This window comes from Esox lucius, chromosome 2 (assembly GCF_011004845.1).
Source record: "Esox lucius isolate fEsoLuc1 chromosome 2, fEsoLuc1.pri, whole genome shotgun sequence".
Taxonomy (NCBI): Eukaryota; Metazoa; Chordata; class Actinopteri; order Esociformes; family Esocidae; genus Esox; species Esox lucius.
The window spans coordinates 14,879,144-14,897,155 of NC_047570.1; the positions used below are offsets into that span (position 1 = coordinate 14,879,144).

Sequence of the window (18,012 nt, forward strand, 5' to 3'; positions counted from 1 at the left end):
ACACATAACATGCGATGCTTAAGCAAACTGAGGAAAACAGACAAATGTGTGCTGAGTGTAAGATTAGCAAATATTTGTGTACTTGCATCACAATGACTTAAAATGAAAACAAGCTCAAATGAAAGAGACAAAACACCCAAAATATTTCTTTTTTTAAGTCTGGAGACAGAATGCATTACACATTATTTCATGATTCACTGATTTGGTCTCCAAAACAACCACAGGACACTTGATTAGCACAGATGTTTCTTCTACTGGAAAAAGGTAATCCATCTTTCTGGCCTTTGTCTTTTAGCAGAGCTGCTCCATAAATCAGCCCTGGGAGGCATGCTTTTACGGAGTATGGGCTGGCCCTAAGCGGGCGGTTAAACGCCAGCCTTCGTCATCTGCACGTCAGCCCCTAGACTGTTTCTGGCTCAGTGTTTGGGCAGGTGTGCCGGTAGGTCGAAGACAGGTTGGCAGGTGCTGCTATCATTCCCCCCCCCCCCCCCCCCCCATTCCACAAGATAGGCTTATTCAAATCCTTCACTGCATGCTCCACAATGAAGCCCAGTTAGTTCTGAATGAAGGCTGCACAATTTGCATAAATATGGAATTGCACTTTTTGCTGCCAATATTACGATTAGAATTTTTGAACAAGGTGAAAATAGAGTAGATAATCTGACTATAAAACAGAGATCATAGAAATCATAGCCTAAATGTGCTATTAAACCGAATTAAAAAAAGTTACAGTAAGGTGCTTTTTAAAGATGTAAACCTAATCACCTTATCAATTTGAAGGAGCAGCCTGTATCAATAACAAAGTATACCAATTTAATGCAATGCATTTTGTTAGGTTTATCCTGTTGACATAGCTAGTTAGGCAAACCTTCTCAGCCTTTGAGGGCTATTTTCTTTCATATTAAGCATTTCTGCAGTGATTTACTTTTTATATTGGAGCCGAAAATCACAGAAGTTCAATCAATAATGTAGCCCTAATCTGAATGCTATATAATCTGCAACAATTATTACAAAGTTCCTCATTGCTCCAATTCTCTGTCCAAAAGCTATTTACAGCTCCCAAACAAGAACTGAACACTGGGTTGGAAGTTCCAAAGAGAAGATAGGCAGAGAAATGTCTTCCTTTGCATGGCAAAAGGGTATCTAAGATGAGCAAATTAATGATGACACAAAGATCAAATTCCAGGAAGCATTCGCGTGTCTAAACTAGCAAAATATTTGGAAGGCATCATGGCATCACAGGAACAGACAGGCCAAAATACACATCAACACTGTCACAGTGTGACAAATGAATTGGAGCAATCAAAGGTTATCCACAGAATTATTGATGTACCTTACATAGCACACAATCTGTTAACATGCCCTTTGCAGATGCAAACGACTGCTATTCAATCTGCCCACATAAGTGGTTTTGTTCTGAATTTCCCTAAAAGAACAAGGGAGAATTCCACAGCAAGAGAATTACACTGATGACAAAACTAGATATAATGACCGTCACACGCAGTCTCCATACAGCCAAGGGATTTTCTGGCTGCGGCACTGAGATTTATGTCATCATGGCATATACAGTTAGGTCTGGAAATAATTGGACACTGACAAGTTTTGTTATTTGGCTGTTTACCAAAATATATTCTAGTTAAAAAAATATATAATATGGGCTTAAAGCGCAGTATTTCAGCTTTCATTATAGGGTATTCACATACAAATTGGAGGAAGGGTTTAGGAATTACAGTTTTTAATTTTGCAAGGGACCAAATGTAATTGGAAAATTGACACAAAAGCTGTTTCATGGACAGGGGTGGTCTATTAAATCGTTATTTCTTCATCACTTAAGCAGGTAAAAGGTCTGGAGTTGATTCCAGGTGTGGCATTCGCATTTGGAAACTGTTGCTGTAAACCCACAGCATGCGGTCAAAGGAGCTCTCAATGCAAGTGAAACAGGCCATCTATAGGCTATTTAAAAAAAAAAAAAATCCATCAGAGAGATAGCCGGAACATTAGGAGTGGCCAAATAAACAATTTCGTACATTCTGAAAAAATAAATAAACGCACTGGTGAGCTCTGCAACACAAAAAGGCCTGGACGTCCACGGAAGACAACAGTGGTGGATGATCATAGGATCCTTTCCATGGGAAAGAAATACCCCATCCACAACCTCCAGCCAAGTGAAGAACACTCCAGGAGGTACGCATATCATGATCCAAGTTTACCATGAAGAGAAGACTTCACGAGAGCAAATACAGAGGGTTCCCCACAAGGCACAAACCATTCATAAGCCTCAAGAATTTAAAGGCCAGATTAGACTTAATATCAAAAAAATATTTAAAAAACCAACCCAGTTCTGGATCAGTACTTTCTGGACAGATGAAACTAAGATCAACCTGTACCAGAATGACGGGAAGAAAAAAGTATGAAGAAGACTTGGAATGGTTCATGATCTGAAGCATTCCACATCATCTGTAAAACATGGTGGAGGAAGGGTGATGGCATGGGCATGCATGGCTTCCAGTGGCACTGGGTCACTAGTGTTTACTGATGAGGTGACAGAAAACAGAAGCAGCCGGATTCATTCTGAAGTGTGTATGGATATATTTTCTGCTCAGATTCAGCGAAGGTTGGCGCTTCACTTTACAGATGGACAGTGACCAAAACATACTGCAAAAGCAACCCAGGAGTTGAGGCAAATAAGTGTAACAGTCTGCTATAGACTGTATGAACATGGTTGCAATTCCTAAACTTTTCATACATAATATATATTTTTGTTCAACACCTTGAAATAAAGCTCAAAGTCTGCACTTCAATTGCATCCCAATTGAAGTGCAGTGGTTTCATTTCAAATCCATTGTGTCCAAATTGTGCACATAGTCCAAATTATGAAAAATGTGTTAGGTCCGGAAATATTTGCACTCTAACTGTACAACAAACTTTCATAGAAAACATGTTTGCTATGTAGCCCCAGGAAATAGTTTAGTTATTTTCTTTTTTTAAACCAGAGGTGAATCACTGACAGAATCCAACAATCTTTTCAAATATCCATAATAAAATATTTCTCTATAATATTAAGATGTATATTTTGTAGTGCAGACTTTACCATGGTATGATTATGCTAACCGGTTAAGTCTCAAACAAGGCAATTCATCATTGATCATGGGTTTTAGGAATTGCTTAATGAAGTAATACATATGCAAAAGAAAACATTGTGGGGTTTTGCAACAGTTGTCATTTATAACACGTTCTATAAAGTTTTTAGGTGAAAAAAATTGTGGTTTCAATTTCACATGGAATCATACTGAAAGGAAACTTTCATTAACGGTTTACAAATGTATAATAGGTTTCTCCGTTAAAAAAAATTACGTGTTCACAATTTACATAGTACAACAGTATTGTTTAGCATGCATGTGTGTATATAAAAAGGGATCTAAATTGGAGAACATGGTGCAGGGCAGGTAGTCCAATTGTCTGGAGACAGAAGCTTTAGTCTTACTTTCTTTATCCATGTTATGCTCCTGAACTTCTCGGGTGTCAGTGGTCCATGAGGTTCTCTGTGCCCTTATTCAGTTTTGTAGCACTCGACTGAGGATATTCTTTCAAGACCAGTCAAGAATGAAAACAGAAAAAGGTAAGCAATATGTAAGTGACTCTAGCAAAGCTACCTACCTAATTTTCGCAATCTGCCTCAGTATCTACCAAAACTCTTCAGAAATCTCTTCCCCCTTTACCCAAAGAGATTTAGCGAGTATTAGCTACCTATGTAACATTATATACTGTACGTCTCAGGGCGCTAGTTTCAGTTGCTTGCCAGCTTTTGTTTGTGAAAAACAGTGACGAGCCAGACCACATAAACCCATCAAGCTAATGAGGAATATAAACTTACGTTACATCAACTAATGTCAGCTGCATACCTCTTCAAACTTAATAAAGTTAAGTTAAAGCTGTGGTACCGTGCTCCTTCACTTGGGAGAGAGAGCTAGAAATGAGAAAGCAGAGAGAGTAATGCGCCTGCACTTAAATGAAAATAAATTACATATTAAATAAGCTGCTTTGCCTGGCCATATGCACACGGCACTAATTAAAAGGGTGCTAATTTTGAGTTCAAATACATAGTTACACACAAGCAGTAGAGAAAAGGAGAAGTGTTGAATACATACCGTAAACTTGATTTCAGCTGCAAAGCATTTCTTTTATATTTGTTTGCATTGAAAACGGAAAATCACACAAAATTCACTTTTGCAATACCTTTTGAAGATTTTATTTAAAGAAAATCTCATGTTACACCGATGCGCGCACGCACACACACCATACAATTATCACCACCTGCCTAATATTGAGTAGGTGCCACTAGCAGCAGATCCTTGAAGTCCTATAAGTTGCAAGGTGGGCCCTCCATGGATCAGACTGGTTTGTCCAGCACATCCCACAGATGCCCGATTGGACCGAGATCTGGGGAATTGAGGCCAAGTCAACACCTTGAACTCGTTGTGTTCCTTAAACCATTCCTGAACCATTTTTACTATGTGGCAACGTGCATTATCCTGCTGAAAGAGGCCAATCCCATCAGGGAATACTGTTGCCATAAAAGGGTGCACATGGTCTGCAAAAATGCTCAGGTACGTGTCAAAGTAACATCCACATGAATGGCAGGACCCAAGGTTTCCCAGCAGAACATTGCCCAAAGCATCACACTGCTTCCACCGGCTTGCCTCCTTCCCATAGTGCATCCAGGGTGCCATGTGTTCCAGGTAAGCAACACACACGCCCCCGGCCATCAACGTGATGTAAAAGAAAAGGTGATTCATCAGACCAGGCCACATTCTTCCATTGCTCCACGGTCCAGTTCTGATGTTCACATGCCCATTGTAGGTGCTTTCAACAGTGGACAGGGGTCAGCATGGGCTGGTCTTGACTCGGTCTCGATCCCTCAAAGTCTTGTTCTTGTCGCGGTCTTGGTCATGACTGGTTTTAGTATAGGTGGTCATGACTAAAACACTGCCCTTAATGTGGTATCATGGGGAATCAATGTCCCAGGAGGACAGTCAGCGAGTGGAGTTAATGTCCCAGGAGGGCAGTCAGCATGTCACAGGAGTTGTTCTGACCTTAACACTCTTCGAAGTCACACTACCATTCAAATGTTTGGGGTCACTTAGAAGTATTGTTTTAAAAAGAAAAGCTGATTTCTTGTCCATTAAAACAACACCAAATTGATAATAAATACAGTGTAGACATTGTTGTAAATGACTATTGTAGCTGGAAACATCAGCTTTCTAATGGAATATCTAAATACTGTAGGCGTACAGAGGCCCATTATCAGGCCTGTGTTCCAAAGGCCATGTTGTGTTTGCTAATCCAGGTTTATCATTATAAAAGGCTAACTGATCATTAGAAAACCCTTTTGCAATAATGATAGCACTGCTTAAAACTGTTCTGCTGATTAAAGAAGGCAATAAAACTAGCCATCTTCAGAATGGTTGAATATCTGGTGCATCAGCATTTTTGGGTTCGATTATAGGCTCAAAAGGACAGAAAAAAAGAAAAGTCTTCTTAAAGTAATCAGTCTGTGCTTGTTCTGAGAAATGAAGGCTATTTCATGTGAGAAATTGCCAAGAAACTGAAGGTCTTGGATAATGCTGTGTACCACTCCATTCACAGAACAGCACAAACTGGATCCAACCAGAATAGAAAGATCGGGAGGCCCCGGTGCACAACTGATCAAAAGGACAAATACATTGGAGTGTCTAGTTTAAGAAACTGAAGGCTCACAGGACCTCAGCTAGCAGCATCATTACATAGTACCCACAAAACACTAGTATCAGTGTCAACATTGAAGAGGCAACTCTGGGATGCTGGCCTTCTAGGCAGAATTGCAAAGAAAAAAGCCATATCTCAGACCAGCCAATAAAAATTAAAGATTTTAAAGATTAAGATGGGCAAAAGAACTCAGACACTGGATCTCAACACCATTGAGTTGTTCTGGGAGCAGCTTGACCCTATGGTATGTAAGAAGTGCCCATCAAGCCAATCCACCTTGTGGGAGGTGATTCGTGAAGGATTAGGTGAAATCTCTTCAAATAGCCTCAACAAACTGACAACTAGAATGCCAAGGTCATCAAGGCTGTACATGGAGGATTCTTTAACAAAAGCAAAGCTTTTATCATTTCAACTAAAAATCATTATATCTAACCTTGCCAATTACTATATTCCCTATTCATTTGGCTATATTTCCTATTCAAACTCATTTCATGTATGATTTCATAGAAAACAATGATGTTTTTAAGTGACTCCTAACTTTTTATTGTTAGTGTTTGTGGACCTTGCTGCACGAGATGGTGATGCAGCTGGAAAGTATGCTGCTGTTGGTGCATCATTTGTGAACATCTGGGAAAGAAATGGTAATCTGAATATCCCAACGGATTGTTAGTATTCAAAAACGTTACATGACTATTGTTTGAGAAAATAAACATTTAGGCATATATTAACAGCGAAAAGTATTTTTTCTAAATTATGTTTAAATATCCACATGAAATAATTATATACAAGAATATAAACAACCTCCTCAAGGCGGGCTCTGAAAAAAGTCAAATATCAGGCTGATTTCAAAACAAGTGTACGGTTGAATGTGAACACAAATGGATCATTCACAAAGATGAGGCAGTAAAAGATGAAGGACAGTGACCAGCCATGGCTTACTCTGCATTCCTTCCTACAGTATCATAATGTGACATACAGCCACCTAGGCCAACTTTTCCTACGCCTAATCTTCCAACTGAACCATATGAAAAAAGTGTTTTTATTTTTACTCTGCTTACAAGTACTTGAATAGAAGTTAAAGAAAAAAGAAATGGAAAACGGAATCCCTCATCTGGATAGACACTCTAAAGCAGTGTAGTCAGCGGAGTATCCCTGGATAATCTTCGGCTTTCACCCCCTGTACTCTATGCTGTACCACAGAAAGGAAGGAAATCCTCCATTGTGGTCAGGATGCCTCTCTAAAAGGGAAGCTGCCTGAAGTACATAAGCCAATCGATGGAGGCAACAAATCCCTGGTGTTCAATAACAGCAGACCTTCATTTCCACATTGGACATTTTGGAAAATTTACAACAACCACAACATGAGTAGGCCATAAGCCAACCTACTGCCACAAGCCAAATGAAGTAAGACTGACTCTTCTGACCAAGCATATGGCAGATTCCACACGTTACAGAAAAAACAAGGTAAAGTTAGTCATTGTAATGCTGAGGTCTTGAAGCTTCAACAACTAGGCAAGGTCACATTGAATTTGAAGGCTCTACAGTACGACAATTAAATATCAACCCCTTCAATTTCAATATTTTGGGGAGTTTTGGTGCAAATCATGAAGCCTACATACAACTAGAGAGAACAAAAAAAGTGATTTTCTTTCAAAACAATAAAAATATAAAATTCTGTTATGAAACCATCCAATATTCCCTCCCACCACTACTCGGAGTCGCAACAGACTTCCAATTCCCCTATGTCCGATCTAATGAAATCAGGAACGTATCAAAAAAGCCCATGATAGTCCAGACGAGCATGATATTCGCAACGCCATGGTTCTGGGTTTGATTCCCACTGAGGGCCAGTAAGTAAAATGCATGCACTCACTGAATAAGGGCACATTCTAAATTAAGCCTAGGTTTAATGTAAATGTGATGTACAACACTAAGGTGTTTTACCAGCTTTGGAGATGTGCACTTCCTGCACACCTATAACAGCAACACGGATATTCATTTGCAGACAATAGCCACTTAGTTACAGACCCCGCGGTACGGGGGGCATTGGGGGCAATACAAAGTATGGTATGCATGCTTTCCGTCCCTCGTGCTGAAGGTACTATTCCACATTGGTATGTAGGATAAACGTGCCTGCCCATGGAAATCAAATGCCCATCGAACACATTTGTTCTACCACCGGGCCTGCTTAGGTAGGCTAGATCATAAAAATGCCAAACCAAGTAAATAGTATCACCTAAGTGGATTACTGTATTGAAAGTAAATGTATGCCTAACCTATGGTTGTTCGAAATAAGGCAATTCTTTGATGTATTCAAAATGATTCAGTTTCATTCATGTATAAGTTAATATTGTAAATACCTGAATTACAGGAATGAATTGAAAAATGATTCCTGGTGGTGGATGTTCATTTTAGGCCGTATTAATACAAACCTGTTTCCAAAAATGTTGGGACGCGGTGTAAAATGGAAATAAAAACAGAATGCAATGATGTGCAAAACATTTAAACCCTATATTCAATAGACAATAGTACAAAGACAACATATCAAATGATGAAACTGAGAAATGTTATGGATTCTTGGAAAATATGCGCCCATTTTTTATTTGATCACAGCAACACGTGTCAAAAAAGCTGGGACGGGCAAGAAAGGACTGGAAAGGTTGTGTAATGCTAAAGAATATGCGCCCATTTTTTATTTGATCACAGCAACACGTGTCAAAAAAGCTGGGACGGGCAAGAAAGGACTGGAAAGGTTGTGTAATGCTAAAAAAAAAAAAAACCCTGGTGGAAAGTCTCAACTTATTCAGTTAATTGGCATCAGGTTAGAAACATGATTGGGTATAAAGAGAGCATCCCACAGAGTCTTTCAGAAGTATAGATGGAGAGGGGTTCACCACTCTGAAAAACTACAGGGGCAAATAGTGCAACAATTTTAAGAATGGCGTTTTTGTACGTCAAATTCCAAAGAGTTTGGGGATCTCAATCTACAGTACATATCATTAAAAGCTTCAGAGAATCGGGAGAAACCTCTGTACACAAGGGACAAGGCTGAAAACCGATATTGGAAGGCCGTGGTCCTCGGCCCTCCAGGCGGGATCGCATTCAAAACAGAAACAATTCTGTAGTGGACATCACGTGCATGGGCTCAGGAAGACTTCCCGAAAACCAACGTCACAGTTTGGTCGCTGGATCCACATAAGCAAGTTAAAACTCTACCATGCAAAGAAGAATCCAAATACACTGGTAAAAAAAAAATGATGGGAACACGTAATCATCACAATATAACATCAGGGATATCAAACCATCCATTTAGGAAGCATAAGCGATTGTGAATCAGTGTAACCTGTTTTGGTGCAAATGAAAGAGACAACAGGTGCACTGGAGAGGTAAGAGCAAGACAACCCCCAAAAAGGGAATGGTTTTGCAGGTGGTGCCCACAGACAATTGAAATCCTATATCAAGCAAGAATAAGAAACATTTCCCTTTCAAAACTATAGCAATCAGTCTCCTCAGTTCCCAAACACTTACAGTGTTGTACAAGAGGTGATGCAACATATTGGTACCACATGCCTGTCCCAACCATTTTTGAAACATGTTGCTGGAATGAAATTAAAAGGGGTAGATATTTTCCAAAAGCAATAACAATTCCCAGTTTCAACATTTGATATGTTGACTTTGCACTATTTTCAGTTTAATATAGGGATTAAATGATTTGCAGATCATTGCATTCTGTTTTTATTTGCATTGTACACAACATCACTTTTTTGGAAACAGGGTTGTGTGTAATACAATGTTTCTATTTTCTTTTCAATTCATTTTTTTCAATTAATAAAATGTCCATTATTATTATTATAAATATTATCACAATTATTAGTATACTATTTTAAGGTACTCAAGAAAATATAAAACATTTTGGATAACTTTACATACCCAAGATAATGTCAGATCTACAGTTAGCAAGTCACAAAGCTACACTTAAGAAATAAACCAACTACAACAAAAACACATTCCTCAACAGGGGACGCTAATATCAAGCATGAAGTATGAAGAAACTGTTTGACCCATGTTACTGTAGGCACTGATGAAGCAAATCTAGCCCATTGTGAACTCTGGCATGCCTACATCCCTAAAGCAAATCTAGCCCATTGTGACCTCTGGCATGCCTACATCCCTAAAGCAAATCTAGCCCATTGTGACCTCTGGCATGCCTACATCCCTAAAGCAAATCTAGCCCATTGGGACCTCTGGCATGCCTACATCCCTAAAGCAAATCTAGCCCATTGGGACCTCTGTCATGCCTACATCCCTAAAGCAAATCTAGCCCATTGTGACCTCTGGCATGCCTACATCCCTAAAGCAAATCAAGCCCATTGGGACCTCTGGCATGCCTACATCCCTAAAGCAAATCTAGCCCATTGTGACCTCTGGCATGCCTATATCCCTAAAGCAAATCTAGCCCACTTACACCTCTGGCATGCCTTTATACCCACAGCAAATGTACCCTGCTTGGACCTTTGGCATGGCCCCATTCCCTAAGGTGCAAATCTTACATGAAACACAGCAACATCACACCACCATCAGGCATCTGCAAGCATTTTGTTCTCGCTCGTTATGAATGAGTGACATTACATAAGCCATTTTCTCTGTCTACAACCTTAATACAGCGTAAATTCTGTCATGAAGCCAGGATGGGCGATTAAATGCCTTAGAAACACACACTATGACTAAATTAGGAGAGAGGTGATGATTTTGGTCACATATGCTGACAGTATGAGGCATGCAGCAGAGCAAATTCCATAATTTCACTTTTCAACTTACGTTTTGTGGCGGGCAGCAAGCCAGAAAGAATTTACTTCAGCCCAAACGCAAATAGAAAAGAAACGGTATACCACAGTAAGGAGAAAAACACACTGCTTATTCAAGCATGCATCCAAGTACATACTTTTTGCAAAAATATAAATCCAAGGTTTATGGATCAAATAAGACAGTCGCCAGTCTAGTACAATCCATGGGGGTGTAATTCTTTATTTTCACTTCTAAGTTAACACAATAAAGCAGATCATGCAGAACAAAGTAATCACTGTCACCAAATACTCCCTCCATCATCATCAGCATCATAAAACTGGCTTTTGGCAAGTCAACTCCAGTGTAAACAGAATATGCTTTTGGTAACAGAGATTGGTCTGGCAATTACCAGATAGAAACTTAATTAGGGAGATGATTGTTTGACAGCCTTTTAACATTTGTATCACAAATTAATCTTTAGGAAATCATGTTGATTATTATTTTTAATTTTTTTATTGAAAATGTGTTTTAGTATGAGCCAGTGGGCCAGCAGACGACATCTGTTAGAATAGTGGCAGCTGCCACTGGTGGGCCACTGGAGAGCAAATGCTGGCAAGCCCCTAACAGGTCACCGTCCACATGCTAACTTGGACCTTTTTCATTTAAGTATAAGACATTTTAAAGACAAAGAGTATGCCTATAGTGAAAAGCCTACAAGGAGAATGTCATCTATGTGGATATTGCAGATGACAAATATCGAAAGAATGTTGGCAGGGCCAAATGTGAAAGCAGACTGCTTCAGCCTCTCAAAAGATTAGTCCATGAGAATGATTACTGAGCAGAGGCAGGCTGAGCAGTAGAGCGGTCCTTAGTGGCATGTAAAAAAATATTTATTTTAATGTGAAATAAGGCACCCTTGCATTTGTGGAGATTCAATGAGTTTTACAGATTGCTATCGTACATAATGTATATCAAAAGGGCAGAAAGTACAGAAATACTGTGGTTTTTCATGCACATGTCCACCAACACTTTCTTGTGGCATTTAAGCTATTAATCTCCAACACACACAGGTCCTGTTAACACAAACATGTTTAGTTACAGTTTGTGTTATTGCAAATGAAGACTTTCACAAATAAGGAAATATAGCCTATACTGTGACCATTAAAATAATTACATTTTGCACAAACAAACAAATTTGGAGCCTGGAGTAAGACTGTAGGCCTAGTGAGAGAAGTGTGAGTAATAATTCTACTGTAAAGAACTGCAGCAAAGAAATGGTAAATTGGGACACTCAAGTGAACGTTTCATCACTAGAACCACAAACAATGTCTAGACAGTTAACATTCAGCACATTTTGTTTAAGAAATCCACTAGACACCCCAATAACTACTCACAACTCGCTCCCTCAGACTGACACTGGACCGATGAAGATGGGGGGGCAGCATCCCAGAGTCGCCTCTTTACTCAAAATGATCCATATCCAAATTAGAATAGAGGGAATAACATTTCAACCCCAACTAACTTTTATGTGGATGGCAGTCCATCTAGGTTCTGGTGATGCCAGGAACATTTTGTTCCTATGGCACAAAAGTCATTTGTCAGTTGGCGTTAATATGAGAGTCAATTATGATGAGGACACTGTTTACCTATTAATGTGCATTGCTGCCCTTGGTAACAGAGCGGACTCAGCTGGACCAGTCCCAGTCACACACAGGACCTGGAAATATGCCACTGCACTTGGAATGGGTCTTCACTCTCTTATGGGTTCCGATATTTCCATCATCCCACTGCTGGCTTACCTTATAATCTAACCTGGGTCGTTCCCGGTGGTTCACTGGATGAGAGACCAAGTTCAGTGTGTGTACTCACTGGTGTTTTTTGAGTTCTAGCTAGAAATCTTCAAAAATATAGTTAAAGTATAGTTAACCAAGGAAAATACTCAGTGAGGACCTTATCTGCAGTACGGCGTACTTGTAGAAAAGCTATTTTTGGCATGGGATTAGGGTTACAATTAATGTTAGATTGTAATGCACTACAAAGTGTGTGCATGCGCATGCATGTGCAATCAAGTGCGCGCATGTCTGTGAAATTCACAAAATACCTATTGAAACAGCCATACACTAAAAGTGGGCATACTGTTCATAGTGAAACTGTAAAGGTGACCTAGAAAACTACTTAATACAATAACATTTAAGATTCTGGTTTGCCTACCTACTTGTATTAATCTAACCCTAAGGTTACATGAATGTACCACAATCAGTGACACAGAAGGTAAATGGAAAATAAAATGTGCAGGAGGTTACACATGTGGGCTGATCCATCATTAAGGATATACACCCTCACACAACTGCAAAGGGGCCTTCAGAAGTAAAGCATCCTAGAACTTAAGTCGTTCCTTAAAAAGATGCATGCACTATGAAATACATGCACAAAAACTGTGTAACAGGTTCTCCTACCATGCCAAGGCAAACAGCACTTGTCCTGAATAAAACATTTCTTTATAACTGAGTAAACTGGTTCTTATTCATTTCAAATACATAGTCCCAAGTAGGGATTCACCAATATATCACTGAGCAATAAGTAGAGGACAATTATAGGCACACAAGATGTAATAATCTGTATCAGTTAATTGCTTTAATATGGCAGATTACCTCAAGCCAATTGGGGGCTGGGTCATGCATTCTATTGCTTTATTATTTGTTCTATAAGGAAAAGAGTTGTAAAGGTATGACAAAACAGCCTTATCCAATATCAACCTCAGTATAATATGCAATGCCATAAATATGTTAGCTTTTATGTTAAATATATTCTAGTTAGCTAATGACTCAGAAAGATTTAGGTGTGTGCAAAAAGTAAAAACTGCAGTACTATCCATGGTGCTGAATATATTCTACAGCTTATCTGTTTGATTAGCAGAGACTATAATAAAACCTCAAAGGACCAAGCTGCATTTTCCATTTTAGGTAAGCTGTAGGATAAAAACCTCACATTTACACTGAATTGTAGCCAGTCTTAATCACTGACTTAAGAGTGTGATAGGCCTACATAAAACAGCAAAATCTAAAAGAAAACTAAAAAAAAAAAAAGTGTTGTGACTTGTAGAAAACACTTAAAGCTTGTAAAATAACTGGTTTGAACAGGAATACTAGGAATCCGAGTAGTTACTTGCAATTTTCTTGGGAAGGAAAATGCTGTGGTGCATTCTCTGAAAAATATTAATCTCTACACTCCACCTCATATCTTATATCTGGTGAGCATTCTATTAAATTGGTAATTGAATCACCCTGGTAAATCCCATACAGTGGTGGTGGATGAGAACCCCTTAAGGCTTAAACACACACAACTCAATCCTGCATACATGTATTTGTGATGCACAGTGACCATTTGACAGAATGCTATCAAGATTTGATCTATGAAGTAGAAAGCATAGATAATCTTGCATATGTCTAATCTTGACATTGGGGATACCTAGTACTCAAAGCTGCACTAGGGAGAGTTTCTTCAGTAAAAAAAACTAGTTGACCCCTATAAACATGTTGTGGACCAGGTTCTGTTTTTTCCACAATTCTCTTGTCTTTTTACTTGACAATTATCGTGGTCTAAATTGATTGTTATTGTAAGTGATGGTCAAACAAGGCTTCATTAGTATTATTTTAGCAGTAGGATATTATGCTGGCAGCACTCAGATTATTTATCACAATAAAAGCCATAATTGAAATTTACAAGGCCATTTATTTAACAATGTAGTCTGTAAAAAAGAACAGACAAGAACAACGTTGTAACGGATATTAAACAAAATGACAGACTAGATTAACTATATTGCCATATATATTTCCATGATGGCTTTGATTTTTAAAAAGTAAATCTGAGTTAGCGGTGCTAGCATAATATCCTGCTGCTAAATCCACTAAGTATGTACTCGTAGTACGCAATTTGAGATTTGGCCGATACATATAGTACTAATACGCAGCTAGAGACCAGAACGACAAACTGCCAATTCCTCCCGTCTACTACAGCATACACTAAGAAAACTGCAAAAAAGTATATAGTAGTATATAAAAAAGTATATACTAGTGCAACTTTAATAAGGATGTGCATGACAAATATTTTCACTGTCGATAATTCCTCAGCTTTTGTCGTCGAATAGTCGACCCTACCCACTCATGCCAAAAAGAGAGGTAATTTACTAAATGGAGAAAACCTTTAATTCTAACGTTATGCAATAAATTCAATGTTTTATACAGTCCCATAAAACTATACTTTCCAAATAAACCTACATTTAACATATAGACTAACAGAGTTACGTTACAGCGCATTAAATCAAACAAACCTACCGATGCGTTCCAGTGAATAAACAAATATCCTTGAAAGGAAGTTTAAAAGGAATATATTACAAAATGAATGAACAAAAAACAAACAAAATCTGACTAGCACATCCATAGATGCAGGATCTTAACAAAAATGTCAAGAAATATTAGGCAATCTCCATATTATTATGAGAATTTATTTTGTTTAGAAAAATGTGCATGTCCACGTGCTCCGGGAGTAGACTAATAGGCTTAAGTTGTTTGTCAACAAGTTGTGGACTCTGAGGGGCAGGGGCGAAAAAATGTAAAAGGGCACCAGCCGCATGTGGCGGGGCACCAGTGTGCAGAAACATTTCCAAACCTTGGTTAAAATCAAAATTGAGAATGAGCTACACAGTTGAAGTCAGAAGTTTACATACACTTGGGTTGAAGTCACTGAAACAAATGTTTCCACCACTCCACAGATTTCATGTTAACAAACTATAGTTTCGGCAAGTTGGTTTGGTCTAACTGGTGCATGACAAGTACTTTTTGGAATAATTATTTACAGACAGATTATTTCACCTGTAATTCACTACTGCAAAGTTCCAGTGGGTCAGAAGTTTACATACACTATGTTGACTGTGCTGTAGGCTAATTGACATAATATGAGTCAATTGGAGGTGTACCTTTGGATGTATTTCAAGGCCTACCTTTAAACTCAGTGCCTCTTTGCTTGACATCACGAGAAAATCAAAAGAAGACTTCAGAAAAGATATTGTATACCTCCCAAAGTCTGGTTCATCCTTGGGAGCAATGTCCAAACACCTGAAGGTACCATCTTCATGTATACCAACAATAGTATGCAAGTATAAACACCATGGGACCACATAGCTGTCATATCGCTCAGGAAGGAGATGAACGTACTTTGATGCGACAAGTGCAAAATCAATCCAAGAACAGCAGCAAAGGACCTTGTGAAGATACTGGAGGAAACCGATACAAATGTATCTATATCCACAGTAAAACATGTCCTATATCAACATAACCTGAAAGGGCGCTCAACAAGGAAGAAGCCACGGCTCCAAAACCACCATAAAAAAAAGCCAGACGGCGGGTTGCAAATGCACACAAGGACAAAGATTGAACTGGTGCACTTCACAAGTTAGATGGCATAATGAGTAATGAAAATGATGTGGATATTTTGAAGCAACATCTCAAGACATCAGTCAGGAAGTTAAGCTTGGTCACAAATGGGTCTTCCAAATGGAGAATGAACCCAAGCATACTTCCATAGTTGTGGCAAAATAGCTTTAAGTCAAGGTATTGGAGTATGAATACAAGTACGAGCCCAATATCGTCCCGATACACAATACTGGTATCTGTGCATCCCTAAGTTGAATACTGGATTACACACATATTTTTGTTCTGAAGGGTGTGATGGCATCAAACAACTGGATTTAATACTTTCGTGCAATGCTCTGGGATACAAATAATTTTTAATTAATTATCACAGCCTACTGATTAAAAATGCTGTCTACATCTGGCAATGTGCTGCTGTAACAGAAAGCTCCAGAGCTGTAACCAATGTAATTAGACTGTCATTCCATTGAAAGGTAAAAATCGTGGGCTAGTTGGGCGCACGCAGTAAAAACAAAGCAAAAAACTAAATTAACAAGTATAAACATTTTGGGATTTCATATGGTCTCTTGATTTTGCCATTGTTAAACAAAAGGGAATCCTGAACATGTCAGTGTCCCTGACTAAACGTTCCAGTGTGCTTTTGAAGAATATACACTAACTGGTCTTTGGGCTTTTAAGCTGTGAAACTGACATTGCTGATGTAAAAGGGGCGTTATTAAAAAAATCTGATTGATTGAAGTACTGCACATTTTCATCGTTGCAAAATCGAAGACAAGACAAATCACAAAACCTCGCAACTCATGTACTTTCGGTTACTTGGTAACTTGCTAACCACGCATAAATAAAATTCCAGAAGACTGGATTTGCCACTTCGACTCCAGGATTTTAAAGTAACACAGATAGACTCAATGAAACTTCGATTCAAGTTCAATCATCAATATTACACCCCCCTCCCCCAAAGTCATTACGATTTGTAACTGATACAAACTGTTGTAAATGCAATACCAAATCCAATTTAAGCAATGTTCAACTCTAAGATGCAACAGACTGCTTCAAATCTCACAACTAGCTAGCTAGCTATGCTAGCTAACCAGATAGCATTAACCACAGTGACGGCCTGGATAAATCCAAGCTCTTGAAGCTCAATCTGGTATTCATGTTTGTACCATTGCGTTTAAAAACTTACCGGTTTTTTCCTGATCTAATCCCACAACAATGAAATAATCAGCCAATCTCGCCATGTTTGCTGTTTTTTCCAGTATCCACCAACACAATTCAGCATTTTTCTTTCTTCAAAAGCACAGCCATGTTTGACAGGAGTGCTATTGCGCTTGCGTACCGCAGTAGCAACATCCCTGGGCGTGGGTCGTGGTTTACAAATAGAACTGCAGGATACGCAAACACTGTCACACCCTGCCACACCGCTGTGGGCCCTCTCAATTATTGGATGGTCACGACAACTAGAATCATACAAATTCATTAAAAGTTACATAATTTAGATTAGATTATTTTAGGCTAGAAATATCCTGTTGGAAACATCACAAAAGTATGGTTGCCAAAACGACCCCTAAACCCTACACCCTATTCATTTGTCGGCATCAAATAGGATTTGATTGGTATAGATAATATGGTGAAACGTTCCCTTATCCAATCAGAGATCATGATGGACCTATTACCATGTAACTAGCACCAGTCAACTCTTCTCAGATCTCCACAAACAGTATAGGATATCTGGCTTGGGGTCAACTGGATCAATGCAATTTTCTCTCAAATGTTCTCTCTCTCATTTTCTTACTCAAACACACACATCTATACATACAAACACATAACACACACTCTCTCAGGCACCTTCCATCTTTGGGTATATTTTCTGAATGTAATCAGTAAATATTTACCTGTCAATAACTGTCATTTTTATATATTGTCACTTTGCCTTAAAATAAATTATACGAAAACCTGATAATTCCAACCAAAATAGTAATGATCTCGGTCTTGAGAGTACTTATTTGATTACAATGTTGTTGTTTTTCTGGTACCAACTGATTAGAGTTCA

General features: G+C 38.7%; 1 protein-coding gene across 4 annotated transcripts in view; it reads right to left on the minus strand.

The window, feature by feature from the left end:
- sbf2 (SET binding factor 2) overlaps positions 1-17,495 on the minus strand; it is a 141,785-nt gene extending 124,290 nt beyond the window's left edge. For all 4 annotated transcript variants that reach the window (XM_013138397.3, XM_020054565.2, XM_013138396.3 and 1 more), the window contains exon 1: positions 17,146-17,495. In XM_013138397.3, the coding sequence (XP_012993851.1) occupies positions 17,146-17,200 (55 nt within the window). In that variant the 5' untranslated portion in view covers positions 17,201-17,495. The remainder of the gene's footprint in view (positions 1-17,145) is intronic.
- Between the last annotated feature and the right edge of the window lie 517 nt (positions 17,496-18,012).